The sequence below is a fragment of the Pseudophryne corroboree genome, chromosome 1 (genome assembly GCF_028390025.1).
Source record: "Pseudophryne corroboree isolate aPseCor3 chromosome 1, aPseCor3.hap2, whole genome shotgun sequence".
In the NCBI taxonomy this organism is placed as follows: Eukaryota; Metazoa; Chordata; class Amphibia; order Anura; family Myobatrachidae; genus Pseudophryne; species Pseudophryne corroboree.
The window spans coordinates 285,134,558-285,160,344 of NC_086444.1; the positions used below are offsets into that span (position 1 = coordinate 285,134,558).

The 25,787-nt window shown below is 49.0% G+C and overlaps 1 protein-coding gene across 1 annotated transcript in view; it reads right to left on the bottom strand.

The window, feature by feature from the left end:
* The window catches only part of RFC5 (replication factor C subunit 5), a 194,267-nt gene that overhangs the window by 69,262 nt on the left and 99,218 nt on the right, over positions 1 to 25,787 (bottom strand). The window contains exon 9 of the mRNA XM_063964328.1: positions 7,033 to 7,110. Within this exon, the coding sequence (XP_063820398.1) occupies positions 7,033 to 7,110 (78 nt within the window). The remainder of the gene's footprint in view (positions 1 to 7,032; positions 7,111 to 25,787) is intronic.

Below are 25,787 nucleotides of genomic sequence, written 5' to 3' on the forward strand. Positions count from 1 at the left end.
AGATTGACAGGAAGAGGCCGGCCGGGGGTGTCAACTCAACGTTTTCTGGGAGTTTCGAAGAAAACGCAGACGTGCCTGGCCATTTGCAGGGAGGGATCCAGACGTCAGCTCAAGGAAAGATCATCGCAGCGGGTGAGTAAGTCTTCAGCTGTGCAGAGACTGCACAGACGTTTTGCTTGTGCAGCTCTCTGCACAGCCGATCACACACCTACACAGCTCTAACCCCCTCCCCTGTAGGCGGCGATTACCTGGTCACAGCAGTGCAAAAAATAGCCTGCGTGCGACCAGGTCGGAATGACCCCCTATAGTGCTAGCTTATTGAACGGTGATGTGTGTGGAGCTTCATTTCTAGAATGGGGAGGAAATGCTATACTTTCTATGGTGCATTTAAATAAGTCCAGAGAACCTTAATATATATTTTTCACCATGGCTTCCCCAGTTTTGAACTGTGTGGAGAGAGAACAATCTGCAGCATTTTTGCGCAGCAGGAAATAGGTGTGCTGATCTAGTGGGTGATAGTGACCTTTCTGCTTGGGAGACGAGGAATGGAGTGGAGTCATAGGCTGAGCAATAGTGGAAGGTGGTCAGCACGGCATAGTCCTGTGAGGCTCCTATGAAACTGGTGCAGGAGACCAGAGCTATGAATCACACTACAGTACATTACACTTGTTAGCAACTGCTAGACACTGAACAAGGTATTTTTACTTCATGGTCCATATGAGAGTATAAATAGAATTTTAATTACCTACCAGTAAATCCTTTTCTCGCAGTCCGTAGAGGATGCTGGGTTCCACATTAGTACCATGGGGTATAGACTGTCAACTAGGAGGCACTGGCACTTTAAGAGTTTGAGAGTGTGGGCTGGCTCCTCCCTTTATGCCCCTCCTACCAGACTCAGTTTAGAAACTGTGCCCGAGGAGACGGACATCTTCGAGAGGATTATACAGATAGTGGCGAGATTCACACCAGCTCACGCACACAAGGCAAACCAAGCAAACTAGCTTGAAACATCAGCAACGGCTGAACAATGGGGGTCATTCCGAGTTGTTCGCTCGTTGTTTTTTTGTCGCAACGGAGCGATTAGTCGCTAATGCGCATGCGCAATGTCCGCAGTGGAACTGCGCCAAGTAAATTTGCTATGCAGTTAGGTATTTTACTCACGGCATTACGAGGTTTTTTCTTCGTTCTGGTGATCGGTGTGTGATTGACAGGAAGTGGGTGTTTCTGGGCGGAAACTGGCCGTTTTATGGGTGTGTGCGAAAAAACGCTACCGTTTCTGGGAAAAACGCGGGAGTGGCTGGAGAAACGGAGGAGTGTCTGGCCGAACGCTGGGTGTGTTTGTGACGTCAAACCAGGAACGAAACTGACTGAACTGATCGCAGTTGCCGAGTAAGTGTGGAGCTACTCAGAAATTGCTAAGAAGTGTCTATTCGCAATTTTGCTAATCTTTCGTTCGCAATTTTGATAAGCTAAGATTCACTCCCAGTAGGCGGCGGCTTAGCGTGTGCAAAGCTGCTAAAAGCAGCTTGCGAGCGAACAACTCGGAATGAGGGCCAATATTACTTAACCAAGTAACAAAACAGTACTTAACCAAGAACTAAGCAGTACTGAACTAAGTAACCACTGCAGGATTACGAAGCGCTGGGCGGGCGCCCAGCATCCTCTACGGACTACGAGAGAAGGATTTACCGGTAGGTAATTAAAATCCTATTTTCTCTTACTTCCTAGAGGATGCTGGGGTCCACATTAGTACCATGGGGATGTACCAAAGCTCCCAGAACGGGAGGGAGAGCGCAGAGGCTCCTGCAGAACTGATTGACCAAACTTCAGGTCCTCAACGGCCAAGGTATCGAACTTGTAGAACTTGGCAAACATGTTCGACCTCGACTAAGTAGCCGCTCGGCAAAGCTGTACAGCAGAGACACCCCGGGCAGCCACCTAGGAAGAACCCACCTTACGAGTAGAGTGGGCCTTAACAGACGTAGGACACCACAATCCTGCCGTAGAATACGCATGCTGGATAATGAACCTGATCCAGCAAGAGATTGTCTGCTTAGAAGCAGGACACCCAAGTTTCTTGAGATCATACAGGACAGAGAGTCCGATTTTCTGTGACGAGTAGTCCTCTTCACATAGATTTTCAGAGCCCTTACAACATCCAAGGACTTTGATGAAATTGAGGAGTCAGTAGCAACTGGCACCACAATAGGTCGGTTGATATGAAATGCAGACACAACCTTCAAAAGGAACTGCTGACGTATCCTGAGCTCAGCTCTATCTTCATGGAAGATCAAGTAGGGGCTCTTACAAGACAAAGCCCCCAGCTCCGACACACGCCTAGCAGAAGCTAAGGCCAACAAAGTGACAGCATTCCATGTGAGAAACTTGACCTCAACCTCCTGTAGAGGCTCGAACCAATCCGATTGGAGAAACTGCAGCACCACGTTAAGATCCCATGGCGCCGTAGGCGGCACAAAGGGAGGCTGGATGTGCAGAACCCCTTACAAAAAGGTCTGAACCTCCAGGAGGGAAGCCAACTGTTTCTGGAAGAAAATGTCGAAATCTGGACTTTTACGGATCCCAAACTCAGGCCCATATCCACACCTGCTTGCAGGAAGAGGAGAAACCGTCCCAGTTGAAACTCCACCGTAGGAAACTTCTTGGACTCACACCAAGATACATATTTTTTCCAAATACGATGGTAATGTTTAGACGTTAGTCCTTTCCTAGCCTGTATCAGGGTAGGAATAACCTTGTTCGGAATACCCTTCAACCTCCATGTCGTCAAATGTAGCTGTGGTAAGTCTTGATAAACGAACGGCCCTTGCTGCAGCAGGTCCTCCCGAAGAGGAAGAGGCCTCGGCTCTTCTAGCAGTAGATCCAGAAGATCCGCTTACCAAGTCCTTCTTGGCCAGTCCGGAGCACTGAGGGATCGCCTGAACCCTTGATCTCCTTATGAGCTTTAGAATTCTTGGAATGAGTGGAAGTGGAGGAAAAACGTACACCGACTGGAACACCCACGGAGTCACTAGGGCATCCACCGCCACGGCTTGCGGGTCCCTCGACCTGAAACAATACCGCCGAAGCTTCTTGTTGAGACGAGAGGCCATCATGTCTATTTGAGGTACTCCCCAAAGGTCTGTTACCTCCGTGAACACCTCCGGATGGAGCCCCGACTCCCCTGAATGGAGATCGTGCCTGCTGAGGAAGTCCACTTCCCAGTTGTCTACTCCCGGAATGAAGATTGCTGACAACGCCAACGCGTGTTTATCTGCCCAGAGGATGATTCTTGTTACATCTGACATTGCAGCTCTGCTCTTCGTTCCGCCCTGTCGGTTTATGTAAGCTTCAGGACATCCCGGACCATTGTTTGTATCACCAACGCTTTCTCTTCCGGTAGAAACACCCTCTGCACTTCCGTGTCGAGGATCATTCCCAGAAAGGACAACCTCCTGGTAGGCGCCAAATGTGATTTTGGAAGATTCAGGATCCAACCATGTTCCCTGAGCAGGTGGGTCGTGAGAACAACGGACTAACAGCTTCTCCTTGGACGATGCCTTTATCAGCAGATCGTCCAGCTATGGAATTATGTTCACCCTCTGTCTGCGGAGAACCATAATCTCCTCCATCACCTTGGTGAACACCCTCGGTGCTGTGGAGAGGCCGAATGGCAGGGCCTGGAACTGAAAATTACTGTCTAACAGTGCGAATCGGAGAAAAGCCTGATGCGGCAGCCAAATCGGAATGTGGAGGTACGCATCCTTGATATCCAGGGATACCAGGAATTTCCCCTCCTCCAGACCTGATATCACTGCCCTCAGAGACTCCATTTTGAACTTGAACTCCCTCAGAAAGGGGTTTAGCGATTTTAAGTTTAAAATGGGCCTAACCGAACCATCCGGTTTCGGTACCACGAAAAGGTTTGAATAGTAACCTTTGTTTTGCAAATGGGGTGGAACTGGTACAATGACCTGTGATTCCACCAACTTTTGGATGGCTTCCTGTAGGACAGCCCTGTCTTCCAGCAAAGCTGGAAAGCCTGATTTGAAGAATCGGTGAGGTGGGAGATCTTGTAATTCCAGCCTGTACCCCTGGGACACAATATCTTGCACCCAGGGATCCCGGCCGGACGACACCCAGACGTGGCTGAAATAACTAAGTCCCGCCCAAACCCGCCCTACATCCAGGCCGCGCGGTCCACCGTCATGCTGAGGACTGTGGCGTACCTGGAGCATGCTTCTTTCCTGGGAACCCGAAGCAGCAGGTTTCTTGGATTTTGGCCGACCTCCCCTAAAGAAGGTGTTAGGCGGCTTGGCCTTTCTTGTTTTAGCATCCCGAAAGGACTGTGATGCAATTGAAGCAAAACGTTTCTTCGTAGAAGGTGCAACTGAGGGAAGAAAAGGTGACTTACCGGCTGTAGCCGTGGAAATCCACGCATCAAACACTTCCCCAAAGAGAGCCTGACCTGTGTAGGGTAGGGTCTTTACACCTCTCCTGGATTCCGTGTCGGCAGACCACTGGCGCAGCCAAAGTCCTCTAAGAGCTGAGATAGACATGGAAGATATCCCTGCAGCCATCGAACCCAGGTCCTTCATGGATTCCACCATAAACCCTGCAGAATCCTGAATGTTACGTAAAAACAATTCAACATCACTTTTATCCATTGTATCCAAATCCTCAAGTAACGTGCCTGACCACTTTACTATAGCTTTGGAAATCCATGCACAGGCAATAGTAGGACGTAGTATCGCCCCCGAAGCCGTGTATATGGATTTGAGCATAGTGTCAATTTTGCGATCAGCCGGTTCTTTTAACGCGGTAGATCCTGGGACAAGAAAAACCACCTTTTTTGAGAGTCTGGATACAGATGTGTCAACTATGGGTGGGTTTTCCCATTTTTTCTTATCCTCCTCAGGGAAAGGAAAAGCAACCAGAACCCTTCTAGGGATCTGAATTTTTATCTCCAGGTTTTCCCAGGCTTTTTCAAAAAATAGCATTTAATTCCTTAGACACAGGGAAGGTTAGCGAGGCTTTCTTATTGTCAGTGAAATAAGCCTCCTCAACCTGTTCAGGTGATGTATCAGCAAAATTCAACACATCTCTAATGGTCTCTATCATCAACTGCACCCCTTTTGCAAGAGATGCCGCCCCCCGCAGCACATCCCCATCACGTCTGCCGTGTCAGAATCGGTATCCGTGTCATCTTGCATAATCTGGGCAAGAGCACGTTTTTGGGAGCGTACATTAGGGGGCCCTGAGGTAACAGAACCGGACCAAACCATCATAGAGTTCTGTAATGGACTCATTTTGTGCAACTCTAGTAGAAATCTGAGAAATCATACTTTTAAGAGAGACTATCCACTCAGGCTCCCTTGCTGGAACCTGCGCTAACAGTGCAATCCTGATTACATGGACTGGGATCCTCCTGAGAGGATTTATCCTCTGCAGTATATGACAGAGTCGCTGGACGTAGCTTAATGGAGACCAAACACACTCCACACACACACACAGGGAGGGGCAGACAGAGTTTCCCCCCTAAGAATGCCAAGAGAGAGACAGAGATTAGAGCCAACCCACACACAGTGCTTCAAGATAGGGAGACCCCTACCCAGCGCTGTGTACCTTAATAGGTTGCACAGTACAGATATACAGCCTCCCACCCTTCTACAGCCCCCTGGTACCATACAAGATAGCTGGAGTTGATATGGAGGGACTGCTCTCACTGACAGCGCTTCTGCAGGCAGGAAATTGGCGCTGAACGCTGCTGGGTCTGCTCTGAGAAGCTCCGCCCACTTTCATGGCGCTGCTTCCCGCTCCTCTGAAGATTATACTGGCCTGAGGAAAAGTGTTGGCAGCGATCCTGGGACCCTGACAGGCTTGTTGGTCAGTGTAGGCGCTGTCTCAGGGCGCCCCTCACAGAGCCGCACTATGTATCACTGCGCTCCATACCCTGTTGCCGCCATCTTCAAACCGGCTCCCGCTTGCCAGGAGGGCCGGTGACTAACTCGCCACTGATCTTCTGGCTCTGTAAGGGGGTGGCGGCATGCTGCTGGGGTGAGCGATCCCCTGTGTCAGCGAACGCACGATTCCCTCAGGAGCTCCGTGTCCTGTCAGCGGAGATAGTGGCTCAGACCCCGCAGGGTGGACACTACTCCCCCCCCTTAGTCCCTCGAAGTAGGGAGACTGTTGCCAGCAGCCTCCCTGTGCCTAAACTCAATTCAAAATAATAAAACTAAAAGAACTCCTATGTAGCTCCCCTAGCTGTGTCCGGCTTCTCCGGACACATTTTCTAAACTGAGTCGGGTAGGAGGGGCACAAGAGGAGCCAGCCCACACTCTCAAACTCTTAAAGTGCCAGTGGCTCCTAGTGGACCCGTCTATACCCCATGGTACTAATGTGGACCCCAGCATCCTCCAGGACGTAAGAGAAATAATATTTTAGGGGTTTCTTGTACATACACTTGCAGTTTAATACATTGACACATTTTAAATTCTAACATTTGCAAATCAATTCCACGACAGCCATAGAGTGGGAATAGAACCTGTGGCGAGCACAGCAAACCCGAAAGAGGCTTTCTACTGACCGCCGAGATCCCATAACCAATCCGTGTCAACCACTAAAGCAGGTTTTAAAGTGAAACATGTAATGTCACTCCAAAATAAGTATATATATTATATTTAAATTTAAAAAACCAAAACCAAAATATATGTAAGATTGTGCATATGAATTTATATTTAGTTGCTAAAATGCACACATTTATATTGTGTTCGGCCATTCAAACCTATCCCATATTATTAAAGCTAAGATGAATGCAGGAGTGAAGCATGAGCGATCATGCATGCTCTTGTGATGTCAGGATTAAGGGAAGCATCAAGGATCACTGGAGGATAGATGTAATAGCATCCCTCCAGCTTCAATGGAAGACTGAGGGGATTGAAATACACTCCAGAGTTACAGTATAGCAAACTTGAGCAGAGAATAAAGCATCACTGAGACGAATGAACAGTAGCCACTATGTGCACTTATTTTTACCTCTGTGTACATAGAGATGCACTTCCGTCAGAATATCATGGAGAGCCAGGCCCTTTAAGGTCTTTAATTCCATGATGTCTTAAAACAAAACTTTAAGGAACGAACAATTCAGAATTAACAATATCATATTACAAATTAACTAGGCAAAGACGACTTTATTCAGGATCTAGAAACATATACAAAGTTTTCCAATTATCATCATACTATTACACAGGCATGCAATTTTATTTTTTATTTCTGTATGTATAGTGCCAGCTTCTTAGGTAAACCATCCTCTCCCATACAGTTAAATAAGTGAATGTACAGAAATTCAGGGAAGGAGAATGGACAACAGATTTAGGCGACTCAGACGATGTCCAAATTCAGACCTTTATTTCAGGAACAGCAACACTGCAGGGATTTCATGTCATAGGTATGTCTACAATGGGCTGGCATACCAATAACTCATGAAGGCGCATGGTCAGATCAGACAGCTGATGACACTGAAGCAATTAGACTTGTTGTTTAAACCCGTTTCACACTACATCCAAAATCACAGCTATTGCACGTGAATGTGCAGCAACCCAGGATTTTGCTGTGACAGCAAGGTAGCTTGGATAAAGTCCCAGATCCCCCTCTCTGCTCTTTACCAGGGTTGGGGCTGAGACCTGGGAGTTTGCCAGCTTGTTAGACCCGGAAACTTCCTGGCAGCATGTCTGAAAGAAGCTTTAGAATAACATCCCAACTAAGTAAAAAAAAAAAAAAAAAAAGCAACATACCAGTATAAGAATAAAGAGCAGATACAACTGCACATGATCTGCCACCAGGACCTCACGCTGTGCACATAAAGACGGTGGCTGATTTCTGCTTGCACCCTCATAGGCAGCGTGTAGAAATATGGAAAAATAGGATTTTAATTACCTACCGGTAAATCCTTTTCTCGTAGTCCATAAGGGATATTGGGGAATCTAGTATGATGGGTATAGAAGGGGTCCAAAGGAGCCGGTGCACTTTAACTTTCTTCAACTGGATGTGCTGGCTCCTCCCCTCTATGCCCCCTCCCACAGGCAGTTATAGGTAAAAACGTGTCCGAAGGAGAAAGGACATATATGAGAGAAGGAAACATGACAGAGTGGTGAGATTTATAAACCAGCACACCACTAACATACAACGACCAGCAATGGCTGGAAACAACAGCTGAACAGGTAACCACAGAAAAGAGAACCTGCAAAAAAATAAACGCAATGATGCGAGAAAAGGATTTACAGGTAGATATTAAAATCTTCTCTAGCATCCATAAGAGATATTGGGTAATCTAGTATGATGGGGACGTCCCAAATCTTCCAGAACGGGCGGGAATGTGCGGAGACGGCTGCAGCACCGCCTGCCCAAACTGGGTATCCTCTCTGGCCAGGGTATCAAATTTGTAGAACTTCACAAAGGTGTTCTTCCCCGACCAGGAAGCAACTCGGCACAGTTGCAAGGGCGAGACTCCACGGGCAGCCCCCCAGAAAGAGCCCACTGATCTTGTAGAGTGGGCCTTCAGAGACTTCGGAACAGTTAAGGCTGCCGACACATAGGCCTGTTGGATAGTAAGCCTAATCCAAAGAGTAATGGACTGCTTCGAAGCAGGACAACCTTTTTTTCTGCGCATCATAGAGCACAAACAAGGAATCCGTCTTTCTGATCTGGGCTGTTCGCTCGACAAATTTTCAAGGCACACACAGCATACAATGCCTCTGGAGGAGCAGAAGTATAAGAACTGGACAGAACCACAATAGGTTGATTCAGGTTAAACGCGGAGACATCCTTCGGCAGGAACTGCTATCTAGTCCAGAGCTCCGCTCTGTCCTCTTAAAAGACCAAGTAAGGACTTTTACATGATAAGGCCCTCACTTCTGAGACACGACGAGAAGAAGCCAGGGCCAGTAACATCACCATCTTCCACGTGAGGTACTTGTCTTCTACCGTCAGCAGAGGTTCAAACCAGGAGGACTGTAGAAATTCCAACACTACATTCAAATCCCAGGGTGCAGAAGGCAGCACAAAAAGGAGGTTGTATGTGGAGTACCCCCTTCAAGAAGGTCTGAACTTCTGGCAACACTGCCAATTTCTTCTGAAAGAAAATTGAGAGAGCTGAAATCTGGACCTTAATTGAACCAAGACATAAGCCCTTATCCACACCAGCCTGCAGGAAACTTAAGAAATGTCCCAAGTGGAACCCCACAGGCGGATATGTGCGTTCCTCACGCCAACAGACATATTTCCTCCAGATATGAGGATAGTGTTTTGACGTCACAGGTTTCCTGGCCTGAACCATGGTAGCAATCACTCTTTTCGAAAGGCCATTGTGAGCTAGGATGTTCCGTTCAACCTCCATGCCGTCAAACGAAGTCCGGGTATACGAACGGTCTTTGTTGAAGGAGATCTCTTCTGAGAGGTAGAGGCCAAGGGTCTTCGACGGACATGTTCAGAAGATCCACGTACCACGCCCTCCGAGGCCAATCCGGAGCAATCAGAATAGCCTGGACTCCCTGATGTCTGATGCGCTTGAGCACCCTTGGGAGAAACGGAATCGGAGGAAACAGGTAGACTAGCCGGCAAGGCCAAGGCGACTTCAGTGCATTTACTGCCCTCGCCTGAGGGTCCCTGGTTCATGAGCAATACCAATGAAGCTTCTTGTTGAGACGAGAAGCCATCATGTCTATCTGTGGGCAGCCCCACCGGTGGACGATCTGTTGGAACACCTGCTGGTGGAGACCCCACTCACCTGGTTGGAGATCGTGACGACTCAGGAAACCCGCTTCCCAGTTGTCCACATCTGGAATGAAGATTGCCGACATTGCTCTTGCATTTCTTTCTGCCCAGAGGAGTATTGTTGACACCTCTCGCATGCAAGCTTTGCTTTTTGTTCCAAAACAATAAATAAACAGCGCTACCAGGTGCTGGTATTCAAAACAATAGATAAAATTTAATAAAGATGAATTAATGTCATAAACAGATATTAAAATCAATTGAATAAAACAAGCCTCATATGCCAGTAATACGACAAAAGGAAATTTCTACGGACTCATGTGAAGGCCAAGTGATGATAGGATTGTTCCAATGCTTTATTAAATCATATCCTGCATGGATAACCATAAGATAATTACCGGATCCTGAGTGGAAGATGGCAGGGTATTCCACCTAGCGCGGTGATGATGACTCTGTCCTGCGCAAATGTGAATGGTGGTTCTCCCTTTTTGTTAAATGTCCACATGCATGGATCGGTCTCCGGATAAATGAGTGTTGGATGGGTCAGAGCTCTGAAGACCACTGTGGGTCGTCCCAAATCTTTAAATCCAATTTTAGGAAAGGCAATGGATAGTCAATTCCATAGATGCACTGGCCTTGGCGATGTCCTGGTCATAGGCTGGCAACCTAACGCGTTTCACTGTCTGTTTGGCAGCTTTATCAAAGGTCGTCCACATCTGGAATGAAGATTGCCGACATTGCTCTTGCATTTCTTTCTGCCCAGAGGAGTATTGTTGACACCTCTCGCATGCAGGCTTTGCTTTTTGTTCCTCCTTGTCGATTGATGTACGCCAATGCTGTGGCGTTGTCCGACTGTACTTGGATCGTGTGATCCTTGAGCAGAGGAGAGGCCTGAGGAAGAGCATTGTAGATCGCCCAAAGTTACAGAATATTGATCGGAAGGAGGGCTTCATGGGCTGACCACCTGCCCTGGAACTGCGCCCCTTGGGTGACAGCTCCCCATCCTCTCAGACTCGCATCTATTGTGAGGCGGATCCAATCTTGAATCCCGAAACTACAGCCTTCCAGGAGATTGGAGGATTGCAGCCACCACAGGAGGGAAATCCTGGCTTGACAGACGTATCATCCGGTGATCTGAGGATGTGAGCCGGACCATTTGCTCAGGAGATCCAGCTGAAAAAAGTCCTGGCATGGAACCTCCCATATTGGATCGCCTCGTATGAGGCGACCATCTTTCCCAACAATCTTATGCAAAGATGGATGGACACTCAAGTAGGTCGGAGCACCATGCGGACCCATCTCCTGAAGTGTTCTCGCCTTGTCCTCTGGTAGGAACACCTTCTGGGCCACAGTATCCACCAACATCCCCAGGAACAGGAGCCGCTGAGTCGGCTCCAGGAGGGACTTCTGTAAGTTGAGGATCCACCCATGGCGTGACAGAAGTTGGATAGTGCTGTCGATATGGAGCAACAAAAGCTCCCTGGATATTGTTTTGATCAGAAGATCGTCCAGGTAAGGGACAATATTGACTCCCTGGACCCGGATCATCATCTCCACCATCACCTTTGTGAACACCCTCGGAGCTGTGGATAGGCCGAAGGGCAGTGCCTGAAAATGATAGCGAATGTCCAGCAGGGCAGACCTCAGGTACACCTCAGGTGTTCAAATCGGAATATGGAGGTAGGCGTCCTTGATATCCAAGGAAACCATGAATTCCTGTACTTCCAGGCCCGCAGTCACTGCTCGCAAGGATTCCATTTTGAACTTGAACACCTTCAGGTAAGGATTCAAGGACTTTAGATTCAAAATGGGCCTTACCGAACCATACGGTTTCGGTACCACAAACAGGTTGGAGAAAATAAGATTTTACTTACCGGTAAATCTATTTCTCGTAGTCCGTAGAGGATGCTGGGACTCCGTAAGGACCATGGGGATTAGACAGGCTCCGCAGGAGATAGGGCACTTTAAGAAAGCTTTGGACTCTGGGTGTGCACTTGCTCCTCCCTCTATGCCCCTCCTCCAGACCTCAGTTAGGGAAACTGTGCCCAGAGGAGATGGACAGTACGAGGAAGGATTTTTGTAAATCTAAGGGCGAGATCCATACCAGCCACACCAATCACACCGTATAACTTGTGATACACTACCCAGTCAACAGTATGAACAACAACATAGCCTCGGTTCAACCGATAAACTATAACATAACCCTTATGTAAGCAACAACTATATACAAGTCTTGCAGAAGAAGTCCGCACTTGGGACGGGCGCCCAGCATCCTCTACGGACTACGAGAAATAGATTTACCGGTAAGTAAAAAAAAGATTTTACTTACCGGTAAATCTATTTCTCGTAGTCCGTAGTGGATGCTGGGGACTCCGTAAGGACCATGGGGAATAGACGGGCTCCGCAGGAGACAGGGCACTTTAAGAAAGAATCTGGATTCTGGTGTGCTCTGGCTCCTCCCTCTATGTCCCTCCTCCAGACCTCAGTTAAGAGAAACTGTGCCCGGAAGAGCCGACAGTACCAGGAAAGGATTTTGGAATCCAGGGCAAGACTCATACCAGTCACACCAATCACACCGTATAACTTGTGATAACCTTACCCAGTTAACAGTATGAACAACAATAGAGCATCAGATCAACCCTGATGCAACTATAACATAACCCTTATTTAAGCAATAACTATATACAAGTATTGCAGAAGTCGTCCGCACTTGGGACGGGCGCCCAGCATCCACTACGGACTACGAGAAATAGATTTACCGGTAAGTAAAATCTTATTTTCTCTAACGTCCTAGTGGATGCTGGGGACTCCGTAAGGACCATGGGGATTATACCAAAGCTCCCAAACGGGCGGGAGAGTGCGGATGACTCTGCAGCACCGAATGAGCAAACACAAGGTCCTCCTCAGCCAGGGTATCAAACTTGTAGAACTTTGCAAAAGTGTTCGAACCTGACCAAGTAGCTGCTCGGCAAAGCTGTAATGCCGAGACCCCTCGAGCAGCCGCCCAAGAAGAGCCCACCTTCCTAGTGGAATGGGCCTTAACTGATTTTGGCAGCGGCAATCCAGCCGCAGAGTGAGCCTGCTGAATCGTGTTACAGATCCAGCGAGCAATAGTTTGCTTTGAAGCAGGAGCACCCAGCTTGTTGGATGCATACAGGATAAACAGCGAGTCAGTTTTCCTGACTCTAGCCGTTCTGGCTACATAAACCTTCAAAGCCCGGACCACATCTAGTAACTCGGAATACTCCAAGTCACGAGTAGCCACAGGCACCACAATAGGTTGGTTCATATGAAAAGATGACAACACTTTTGGCAGAAAATTGTGGACGGGTCCGCAATTCTGCCCTGTCCATATGGAAAACCAGATAGGGGCTTTTATGTGACAAAGCCACTAATTCTGACACACGCCTAGCCGAAGCCAAGGCTAATAGCATGACCACCTTCCACGTGAGATATTTTAACTCCACGGTTTTAAGTGGCTCAAACCAGTGTGACTTCAGGAAACTCAACACCACGTTAAGATCCCAAGGTGCCACTGGAGGCACAAAAGGGGGCTGAATATGCAGCACTCCCTTTACAAACGTCTGAACTTCAGGCAGAGAAGCCAGTTCTTTTTGAAAGAAAATAGACAGGGCCGAAATCTGGACCTTAATGGAACCCAATTTTAGGCCCAAAGTCACTCCCGACTGTAGGAAGTGAAGGAAACGGCCCAGCTGGAATTCCTCCGTGGGGGCATTCCTGGCCTCACACCAAGCAACATATTTTCGCCATATACGGTGATAATGTTTAGCCGTCACGTCCTTCCTAGCCTTTATCAGCGGAATGCCTTTTTCTGCTAGGATCCGGCGTTCAACCGCCATGCCGTCAAACGCAGCCTCGGTAAGTCTTGGAACAGACAGGGCCCCTGTTGCAACAAGTCCTGTCTTAGAGGCAGAGGCCACGGGTCCTCTGTGAGCATTTCTTGCAGATCTGGATACCAAGTCCTTCTTGGCCAATCCGGAACAATGAGTATTGTTCTCACTCCTCTTCTTCTTATGATTCTCAGCACCTTTGGTATGAGAGGAAGAGGAGGAAATACATAAACCGACTGGAACACCCACGGTGTCACTAGTGCGTCTACAGCTATCGCCTGAGGGTCTCTTGACCTGGCGCAATACCTCTGTAGCTTTTTGTTGAGGCGGGATGCCATCATGTCCACCTGTGGCAGTTCCCACCGACTTGCAATCTGCGTGAAGACTTCTTGATGAAGTCCCCACTCTCCCGGGTGGAGGTCGTGCCTGCTGAGGAAGTCTGCTTCCCAGTTGTCCACTCCCGGAATGAACACTGCTGACAGTGCGCTTACGTGATTCTCCACCCAGCGAAGAATTTTGGTGGCTTCCGCCATCGCAACCCTGCTCCTTGTGCCGCCTTAGCGGTTTACATGAGCCACTGCGGTGATGTTGTCTGACTGAATCAGAACCGATTGGTGGGTCTCCGCTTGACGTAGGGCGTTGTATATGGCCCTTAGTTCCAGGATGTTGATGTGAAGGCAAGTCTCCTGACTTGACCACAGACCTTGGAAATTTCTTCCCTGTGTGACTGCCCCCCACCCTCGGAGGCTTGCATCCGTGGTCACCAGGACCCAGTCCTGAATGCCGAATCTGCGGCCCTCGAGAAGGTGAGCACTCTGCAGCCACCACAGGAGAGACACCCTGGCCCTGGGGGATAGGGTGATCAGCCGATGCATCTGAAGATGTGATCCGGACCACTTGTCCAACAGATCCCACTGAAAGGTCCTTGCATGGAACCTGCCGAAGGGAATGGCCTTGTATGATGCCACCATCTTTCCCAGGACTCGCGTGCAGTGATGCACCGAAACCTGTTTTGGTTTTAATAGGTCTCTGACCAGTGTCATGAGCTCCTGAGCCTTCTCCATCAGGAGATAAACCCTCTTCTGGTCTGTGTCCAGAATCATGCCCAGGAACGGCAGACGAGTCGTAGGAATCAACTGCGACTTTGGAATATTTAGAATCCAGCCGTGCTGTTGTAACACTTCCTGAGAGCGTGCTACGCTGATCAGCAACTGCTCTCTGGACCTCGCCTTTATGAGGAGATCGTCCAAGTATGGGATAATTGTGACCCCTTGCTTTCGCAGGAGCACCATCATTTCCGCCATTACCTTGGTAAATATTCTCGGTGCCGTGGAGACACCAAACGGCAACGTCTGGAATTGGTAATGACAATCCTGTACCACAAATCTGAGGTACGCCTGATGAGGTGGATAAATGGGGACATGAAGGTACGCATCCTTTATGTCCAGAGACACCATAAAATCCCCCCCTTCCAGGCTTGCGATGACCGCTCTGAGCGATTCCATCTTGAACTTGAACCTTTTCAGGTATATGTTCAGGGATTTTAAATTCAATATGGGTCTGACCGAACCGTCCGGTTTCGGTACCACAAACATGGTCGAATAATAACCCTTTCCTTGTTGAAGAAGGGGAACCTTGACCACCACCTGCTGAAGATACAATTTGTAATTTGCAGCTAACACTATTTCCCTCTCTAAGGGGGAAGCTGGCAGGGCCGATTTGAGGTATCGGTGAGGGGGCATCTCTTCGAATTCCAGCTTGTATCCCTGAGACACAATCTCTATTGCCCAGGGATCCACCTGGGAGTGAACCCACTTGTGGCTGAAATTTCGGAGACGCGCCCCCCACGGGCCTAGCTCCGCCTGTGGAGCCCCAGCGTCATGCGGTGGATTTCGTGGAAGCCGGGGAAGACTTCTGTTCCTGGGAACTAGCTGTGTTGTGCAGCTTTCTTCCTCTGCCCCTGCCTCTGGCAAGAAAGGACGCACCTCGGACTTTCTTGCCTTTTGGTGATCGAAAGGACTGCATTTGGTAATACGGTGCTTTCTTAGGTTGTGAGGGAACATATGGCAAAAAATTTTACTTTCCAGCAGTAGCTGTGGAGACCAGGTCCGAGAGACCCTCCCCAAACAATTCCTCACCCTTTTAAGGTAAAACCTCCATGTGCCTTTTTGAGTCGGCATCGCCTGTCCATTGCCGAGTCCACAGGACCCTTCTGGCAGAAATCGACATTGCATTTATTCTAGAGCCCAGTAGGCTAATGTCTCTTTGAGCATCTCTCATATATAGGACAGCGTCATTTATATGCCCCAGGGTCATTAATATATTTTTGTCTAAGGTATCCAGTTCCTCAGATAAGGTATCCGTCCATGCTGCTACAGCACTACACACCCAGGCCGACGCAATTGCCGGACTTAGTAAGGTACCTGAATGTGTATAAATGGACTTCAGGGTACCCTCTTGCTTTCTATCCGCAGCATCTTTTAGGGTGGCCGTATCCTGTGACGGCAGGGCTACCCTCTTGGATAAGCGTGTTAGAGCTTTGTCCACCCTAGGGGAGGATTCCCAGCGTAACCTGTCCGTTGGCGGGAAAGGATACGCCATAAGCATCCGTTTGGAAATCTGCAGTTTTTTATCTGGAGATTCCCAAGTCTTTTCACATAACTCATTTAGCTCATGTGAAGGGGGAAAGGTCACCACCTGCCTTTTTTCCCCATACATATGAACCCTCTTGTCAGGGACTGGGGTTTCCTCTGTGATGTGCAACACATCCTTCATTGCTATAATCATGTAACGGATGGCTTTAGCCAATTTAGGCTGTAACTTTGCATCATTGTAATAGACACTGGAGTCAGAATCCATGTCGGTATCTGTGTCAACAATTTGGGATAGTGGGCGCTTCTGAGACCCTGACGGCCTCTGCGACATAGGATCAGGCATGGGCTGAGACCCCGACTGTCCTAAGGTTTTAGCTTTATCCAACAATGCAAGGAATTAACATTATCATTTAAAACCTTCCACATATCCATCCAATCAGGTGTCGGCGGAGACACCACATTCATTTGCTCCTGCTCTGCTTCCACATAGCCTTTCTCGTCAAACATGTCGACACAAGCGTGACAGTTCCCCCACAAGGCCTTTTGGAGAGACAGAGAGAGAGTATGCCAGCACACACCCCAGCGCTATATGTCCCAGGAATCACACAGTAACTTAGTGTTGACCCAGTGGCTGCTGAATATTATGTTTTTGCGCCTAATTTATGTGCCCCCCCCCCTCCTCTCTTTTTACCCTCTTCTACCGTGAATCTGCAGGGGAGAGCCTGGGGAGCTTCCTCTCAGCGGAGCTGTGGAGAAAAAATATCGCTGGTGAGTGCTGAAGAAGAAGCCCCGCCCCCTCAGCGGCGGGCTTCTGTCCCGCGTTTCTGTACAATATTATGTCAGGGGCTCATACATATATACAGTGCCCAACTGTATATATGTCCAACTTTTGCCAAGAGGTCCTAATTGCTGCCCATGGCGCCCCCTCCCCCTGCACCCTACAGTGACCGGAGTATGTGGGTGTAGTGTGGGAGCAATGGCGCACAGCTGCAGTGCTGTGCGCTACCTCAGTGAAGACTGGAGTCTTCTGCCGCCGATTTTGAAGTCTTCTTGCTTCTTTCACCCGGCTTCTGTCTTCCGGGCTCTGCGAGGGGGACGGCGGCGCGGCTCCGGGATCGGACGACAAAGGGTGAGATCCTGTGTACGATCCCTCTGGAGCTAATGGTGTCCAGTAGCCTAAGAAGCAGGACCTATCTTCAGAGAGTAGGGCTGCTTCTCTCCCCTCAGTCCCACGATGCAGGGAGTCTGTTGCCAGCAGATCTCCCTGAAAATAAAAAACCTAACAAAATACTTTCTTATAGCAAGCTCAGGAGAGCTAACTAAACAGCACCCAGCTCGTCCGGGCACAGATTCAAACTGAGGTCTGGAGGAGGGACATAGAGGGAGGAGCCAGAGCACACCAGAATCCAGATTCTTTCTTAAAGTGCCCTGTCTCCTGCGGAGCCCGTCTATTCCCATTGGTCCTTACGGAGTCCCCAGCATCCACTAGGACGTTAGAGAAATCTTATTTTCTCTAACGTCCTTGAGGATGCTGGGACTCCGTAAGGACCATGGGGATTGTACCAAAGCTCCCAAACGGGCGGGAGAGTGCGGATGACTCTGCAGCACCGATTGAGCAAACATGAGGTCCTCCTCAGCCAGGGTAACAAACTTATAGAACTTTACAAAGGTGTTTGAACCCGACCAAGTAGCAGCTCGGCACAATTGCAATGCCGAGACCCCTCGGGCAGCCGCCCAAGAAGAGCCCACTTTCCTAGTGGAATGGGACTTAACCGATTTAGGCAATGGCAAACCTGCCGTAGAATGCGCCTGCTGAATCGTATTACAGATCCAGCGAGCAATAGTCTGCTTTGAAGCAGGAGCGCCAACCTTGTTGGCCGCATACAGAACAAACAGAGCTTCAGTCTTCCTGATTCTAGCCGTTCTGGTCACATAAATCTTCAAAGCCCTGCCCACATCCAGGGACTCGGAATCCTCCAAGTCCCGTGTAGCCACAGGCACGACAATAGGTTGGTTCACATGAAAAGATGAGACCACTTTTGGCAGAAAGGGAGGACGAGTCCTCAACTCTGCCCTATCTACGTGAAAAACCAAGTATGGGCTTTTATGTGATAAAGCCGCCAATTCTGAAACACGTCTTGCCGAAGCCAATGCCAACAACATGACCACTTTCCACGTGAGGTATTTCAACTCCACAGTTTTGAGTGGTTCAAACCAAGGTGACTTGAGGAAACGTAACACCACGTTAAGATCCCAAGGCGCCACCGGAGGCACAAAGGGAGGCTGAATATGCAGCACACCCTTCACAAAAGTCTGTACTTCAGGAAGAGACGCTAATTCTCTTTGAAAGAAAATGGATAAGGCCGAAATTTGGACCTTTATGGACCCTAATTTTAGGCCCAAAGTCACTCCTGTTTGAAGGAAGTGAAGTAGACGGCCCAAATGGAACTCCTCCGTAGGAGCAGCTCTGGCCTCACACCAAGAAACATATTTTCGGCATATACGGTGATAATGTTTTAACGTCACGTCTTTCCTAGCCTTGATCAGGGTAGGAATGACCTCCTCCGGAATCCCTTTTTCCGCTAGGATCCGGCGTTCAACCGCCATGCCGTCAAACGCAGCCGCGGTAAGTCTTGGAACAGACGGCCCCTGCCGCAGCAGGTCCTGCCTTAGAGGAAGAGGCCACGGATCTTCTGTGAGCAACTCTTGCAGCTGCGGATACCAAGTCCTCCGTGGCCAATCTGGAACAATGAGGATTGTTCTGACCCTGCTTATTCTTATTATTTTCAACACTTTGGGTATGAGAGGAAGAGGAGGAAATACATAGACCGATCTGAACACCCAAGGTCCACCGCTACCGCCTGAGGGTCCCTTGACCTGGCGCAATACCGCTTTAGCTTTTTGTTGAGACGGGATGCCATCATGTCTATTTGAGGCAGTCCCCACCGACCCGTGATCTGTGCGAAGACTTCTTGATGAAGTCCCCACTCTCCCGGATGCAGGTCGTGCCTGCTGAGGAAGTCCGCCTCCCAGTTGTCCACCCCCGGGATGAACACTGCTGATAGCGCGCTTACATGGCCTTCCGTCCAGCGTAGAATCCTGGTCGCTTCTGCCATGGCCACTCTGCTCCTCGTTCCGCCTTGGCGGTTTATATGAGCCACTGCCGTGACATTGTCTGACTGAATCCAAACCGGTTTTTCCCGAAGCAATTCCTCCACTTGACGCAGGGCGTTGTATATGGCCCTCAACTCCAGGACGTTGATGTGGAGACAAGTCTCTAGATTTGACCAGAGACCTTGGAAATTTCTTCCCAGTGTGTGACTGCTCCCCAGCCTCGGAGGCTTGCGTCCGTGGTCACCAGGACCCAGTCCTGAATGCCGAACCTGCGACCCTCTAGTAGGTGAGCACTGTGCAGCCACCACAGAAGAGATACCCTGGTCCTGGGAGACAGGGTGATCCTTCGATGCATTTGTAAATGGGACCCGGACCACTTGTCCAAGAGGTCCCATTGAAAAGTCTTCGCATGGAACCTGCCGAAAGGGATGGCCTCGTATGAAGCCACCATCTTCCCCAGGACCCGCGTGCAATGATGCACTGAAATCTGTTTTGGTTTTAATAGGTTCCTGACCAGGGCTATGAGCTCCTGAACCTTTTCGACCGGAAGAAAAACCTTTTTCTGGTCTGTGTCTAGAATCAGGCCCAAAAAAGTTATACGCGTTGTCGGGACTAGCTGGGACTTCGGTATATTGAGAATCCAGCCGTGTAACTGCAACGTCTTCATGGACAGAGACACGCTGTCCAGCAACTTCTCCCGAGATCTCGCCTTTATGAGGAGATCGTCCAAGTATGGGATAATTGTGACCCCCTGCCTGCGCAGGAGCACCATCATTTCCGCCATTACCTTGGTGAAAATTCTCGGGGCCGTGGAAAGCCCAAACGGCAACGTCTGAAATTGGTAGTGACAGTCCTGCACTGCAAATCTCAGGAACGCCTGATGAGGGGGGAATACCGGAACATGAAGGTAAGCATCCTTTATGTCCAGGGACACCAACCAACCCCCCCCCCACTCCAGGCTGGCGATGACCGCCCCGCGTGATTCCATTTTGAACTTGAACCTCTTCAAGTACAGGTTCAGGGATTTTAGGTTTAAAATGGGTCTGACCGAACCGTCCGGTTTCGGGACCACAAACAGGGTTGAGTAATATCCCTCTCCTTGCTGGAGATGAGGAACTGTGACAATCACCTGTTGAATATACAATTTTTGGATTGCTGCCAACACTAGCTCCCTCTGTGACGGGGAAGCCGGCAGAGCCGACTTGAAAAACCGGCGAGGAGGCAAGTCTTCGAATTCCAGCCTGTATCCTTGAGAAACAATCTCTAATGCCCAGGGATCCACCTGCAAGTGAACCCAGACGTGGCTGAAAAACTGAAGACGAGCCCCCACTAGATCTGCCTCCCCCCGGGAAGCCCCAGCGTCATGCGGTGGACTTTGCAGACGCAGGGGAGGACTTCTGCTCTTGGGAACTAGCTGTGTGCAGCTTCTTTCCCCTGCCAACAAAGGACGATCCCCGTACCTTTTTTTATTATTGGAACGAAAGGATTAGATAATGAGGTGCCTTTTTTGTATGCTGCGGGGGGACATAAGGTAAGAAATTCGACTTACCAGCCGTAGCAGTAGAGACAAGGTCCGAGAGGCCGTCTCCAAACAACTCCTCCCCTTTGTAAGGCAAGGACTCCATATGCCGCTTTGAATCGGCGTCTCCCGTCCACTGTCGGGTCCACAAGAGCCGCCTAGCAGAAATAGACATAGCATTTACTCTGGAGCTTAATAATAAGAATTTACTTACCGATAATTCTATTTCTCGTAGTCCGTAGTGGATGCTGGGGACTCCGTCAGGACCATGGGGAATAGCGGGCTCCGCAGGAGACAGGGCACATCTAAAAAAGCTTTTAGGTCACATGGTGTGTACTGGCTCCTCCCCCTATGACCCTCCTCCAAGCCTCAGTTAGGTACTGTGCCCGGACGAGCGTACACAATAAGGAAGGATCTTGAATCCCGGGTAAGACTCATACCAGCCACACCAATCACACCGTACCACTTGTGATCTGAACCCAGTTAACAGTATGATAACAAAACGAAGTAGCCTCTGAAAAGATGGCTCACAACAAGAATAACCCGATTTTTGTAACAATAACTATGTACAAGCATTGCAGACAATCCGCACTTGGGATGGGCGCCCAGCATCCACTACGGACTACGAGAAATAGAATTATCGGTAAGTAAATTCTTATTTTCTCTAACGTCCTAGTGGATGCTGGGGACTCCGTCAGGACCATGGGGATTATACCAAAGCTCCCAAACGGGCGGGAGAGTGCGGATGACTCTGCAGCACCGAATGAGAGAACTCCAGGTCCTCCTTAGCCAGAGTATCAAATTTGTAAAATTTTACAAACGTGTTCTCCCCTGACCACGTAGCTGCTCGGCAAAGTTGTAATGCCGAGACCCCTCGGGCAGCCGCCCAAGATGCGCCCACTTTCCTAGTGGAGTGGGCCTTTACAGATTTAGGCTGTGGCACGCCTGCCACAGAATGTGCAAGTTGGATTGTGCTACAGATCCAACGTGCAATCGTCTGTTTAGACGCAGGAGCACCCATCTTGTTGGGTGCATACAATATAAACAGCAAGTCAGACTTTCTGACTCCAGCCGTCCTAAACTATATATATATATATATATATATATATATATATATATATATATATATATATATATATTTAGGGTCCTGACAACGTCTATTAACCTGGAGTCCTCCAAGTCCCTAGAAGCCGCAGGCACCATAATAGGTTGTTTCAGGTGAAAAACCTGACACCCCCTTAGGAAGAAAACTGGAGACGAGTCCCAGTTCTGCCCTGTCCGAATGGAAATTTAAATATGGGCTTTTGTAAGACAAAGCCGCCCATTCTGACAATCGCCTGGCCGAGGCCAGGACCAACAGCATGGTCACTGTCCATGTGAGATATTGGTCAACAGCATGTTCACTTTCCATGTGATATATTTCAAATCCACAGATTTGAGCGGTTCAAACCAATATGATTTTAAGGAATCCCAACACTATGTTGAGATCCCATGGTGCCACTAGAGGCACAAAAAGGGGTGTATATGCAATACTCCCTTGACAATCTGGACTTCAGGAACTGAAGTCAATTCTTTTCGGAAGAAATTCTACAGGGCCGAAACTTAAAACCTTAAAGAACCCCAATTTTAGGCTCAAAACACTCCTGTTTTCAGGAAGTGTAGAATTCGACCTAGTTGAATTTTCTTCGTGGGGCCTTCCTGGCCTCACCCACGCAACATATTTTCACCACATGTGGTGATGACGTTGTGCGGTCACCTCCTTCCTGGCTTTGACCAGGGTAGGTATGACCTCTTATGGAATGCCTTTTTCCTTCAGGATCCGGCATTCAACCGCCATGCCGTCAAACGCAGCCGCGGTAAGTCTTGGAATAGACATGGTACCTGCTGAAGCAAGTCCCTTCTTAGCTCCCCAGGCCCTTAGTCCTCTGTGAGCATCTCTTGAAGTTCCGGGTACCAAGTCCCTCTTGGCCAATCCGGAGTCACGAGTATAGTTCATACTCCTCTATGTCTTATAATTCTCAATACCTTGGTTATGAGAAGCAGAGGAGGGAACACATACACCGACTGTTACACCCACGGTGTTACCAGGACATCCACAGCTATCGCCTGAAGGTCTCATGACCTGGCGCAATACCTGTCCCGTTTTTTGTTCGGGCGGGACGCCATCATTTCCACCTTTGGTCTTTGCCAATGGCTCACAATCATGCGGAAAAACTTCCCTATGAAGTTCCCACTCTCCCAGGTGGAGGTCATGCCTGCTGAGGAAGTCTGCTTCCCAGTCGTCCACTCCCGGAGAGAACACTGCTGACAGTGCTATCACATGATTTTCCGCCTAGCGAAAAATCCTTGCAGTTTTTTCACTGCCCTCCAGCTTCTTGTGTCGCCCTTTCTGTTTACGTGGGCGACTGCCGTGATGTTATCCCACTGGATCAATACCGGCTGACCTTGAAGCAGAGGTCTTGCTAAGTTTAGAGCCTTATAATTTTGCTCTTAGCTCCATCTATGTGGAGAGAATTCTCCAGACTTGATCACACTTTCCTGGAAATTTTTTCCCTGTGTGACTGCTCCCCAGCCTCTCAGGCTGGCCTCCGTGGTCACCAGCATCCAATCCTGAATGCTGAATCTGTGGCCCTCTAGAAGATGAGCACTCTGTAATCACCACAGGAGAGACACCCTTGTCCTTGGATATAGGGTTATCCGCTGATGCATCTGAAGATGCGATCCGGACCATTTGTCCAGCAGATCCCACTGAAGAGTTCTTGCGTGAAATCTGCCGAATGGAATTGCTTCGTAATAAGCCACCATTTTTACCAGGACTCTTGTGCAATGATGCACTGACACTTTTCCTGGTTTTAGGAGGATCCCGATTAGCTCGGAGAACTCCCTGGCTTTCTCCTCTGGGAGAAACACCTTTTTCTGGACTGTGTCCAGAATCATCCCTAGGAACAGTAGACGTGTCCTCGGAAAAGCTACGATTTTGGAATATTTAGAATCCACTCGTGCTGTCGTAGAACTATTAAAGATAGTGCTACTCCGACCTCCAACTGTTCTCTGGACCTTGCCCTTATCAGGAAAGCGTCCAAGTTTCTTTTAAGAAGAATCATCATTTCGGCCATTACCTTGGTAAAGACCCGGGGCGCCGTGGACAATCCAAACGGCAGCGTCTGAACTGATAGTGACAGTTCTGTACCACGAACCTGAAGTACCCTTGGTGAGAAGGGCAAATTTGGACATGTAGGTAAATGTCCCTGATATCCAGTGACACCATCTCGTCCCCTTCTTCCTGGTTCGCTATCACTGCTCTGAGTGACTCCATCTTGATTTGACGCTTGTATGTAAGTGTTCAAATATTTCAGATCTCACCGAGCCGTTTGGCTTCAGTACCACAATATAGTGTGGAATAATACCCCCTCCCTTGTTGTAGGAGGGGTACTTTGATTATCACCTGCTGGGAATACAGCCTGTGAATTGTTTCCAATACTGCCTCCCTGTCGGAGGTAGACGTTGGTAAAACAGACTTCCGGAACTTGTGAGGAGGAGACGTCTCGAATTTCCAATGTACACCTGGGATACTACATGTAGGATCCAGGAGTCCCCTTGCGAGTGAGCCCACTGCGTGCTGAAACTCTTGAGATGACCCCCTACCGCACCTGAGTCCGCTTGTACTGCCCCAGCGTCATGCTGCGGACTTGGCAGAAGCTGTGAAGGGCTTCTGTTCCTGGGAATGGGCTGCTTGCTGCAGTCTTCTTCCCGTTCCTCTACCCCTGGGCAGATATGACTGGCCTTTGCCCGCCTGCCCGTATGGGGACGAAAGGACTGAGACTGAAAAGACTGTGTCCTTTTCTGCTGAGATGTGACTCGGGGAACAAAAGGTGGATTTTTCAGCTGTTGCCATGGCCACCAGGTCCGATGGACCGCCCCTTTATACGGCAATACTTCCATGTGCCGTCTGGAATCTGCCTCACCTGACCACTGTCGTGTCTTCGTCTGGCAGATATGGACATCACATTTACTCTTGATGCCAGAATGCAAATATCCCTCTGCGCATCACGCATATATAGAAATGCATCCTTAAAATGCTCTATAGACAATAAAATCTTGTCCCTGTCAAGGGTATCAAAATTTTCAGTCAGGAAATCCGACCAAGCCCCCTCAGCGCTGCACATCCAGTCTGAGGCGATTGCTGGTCGTAGTATAACACCAGTATGTGTGTATATACTTCTTAGGCTATTTTTCAGCTTCCTATCAGCTGGCTCCTTGAGGGCGGCCGTATCTGGAGACGGTAACGCCACTTGTTTTTATAAGCGTGTGAGCGCCTTATCCACCCTAAGGTGTGTTTCCCAACTCGCCCTTACTTCTGGCGGGAAAGGGTATACCGCCCATAACTTTCTATCGGAGGAACCCCACGTATCATCACACACTTCATTTAATTTATCTGATTCAGGCAAAACTACAAGTAGTTTATTCACACCCTACAAAATACCCTTATTTGTGGTACTTGTAGTATCAGAAATATGTAACACCTCCTTCATGCCCTTAACATGTAACGTGTGGCCCTAAAGGAAAATACGTTTGTTTCTTCACCGTCGACACTGGAGTCAGTGTCCGTGAGGTAAATGGGCGTTTTTACAAGCCCCTGACGGTGTCTGAGACGCCTGGACAGGTACTAATTTGTTTGCCGGTCGTCTCATGTCGTCAACCGGCTCGCAGCGTGTTGACATGATCACGTACTTCCACAAGTAAGCCATCCATTCCGGTGTCGACTCCCTAGAGAGTGACATCACCATTACAGGCAATTTGCTCCGCCTCCTCACCAACATTTTCCTCATACATGTCGACACACACGTACCGACATACAGCACACACACAGGGAATGCTCTGATAGAGGACAGGACCCACTAGCCCTTTGGGGAGACAGAGGGAGAGTTTGCCAGCACACACCAA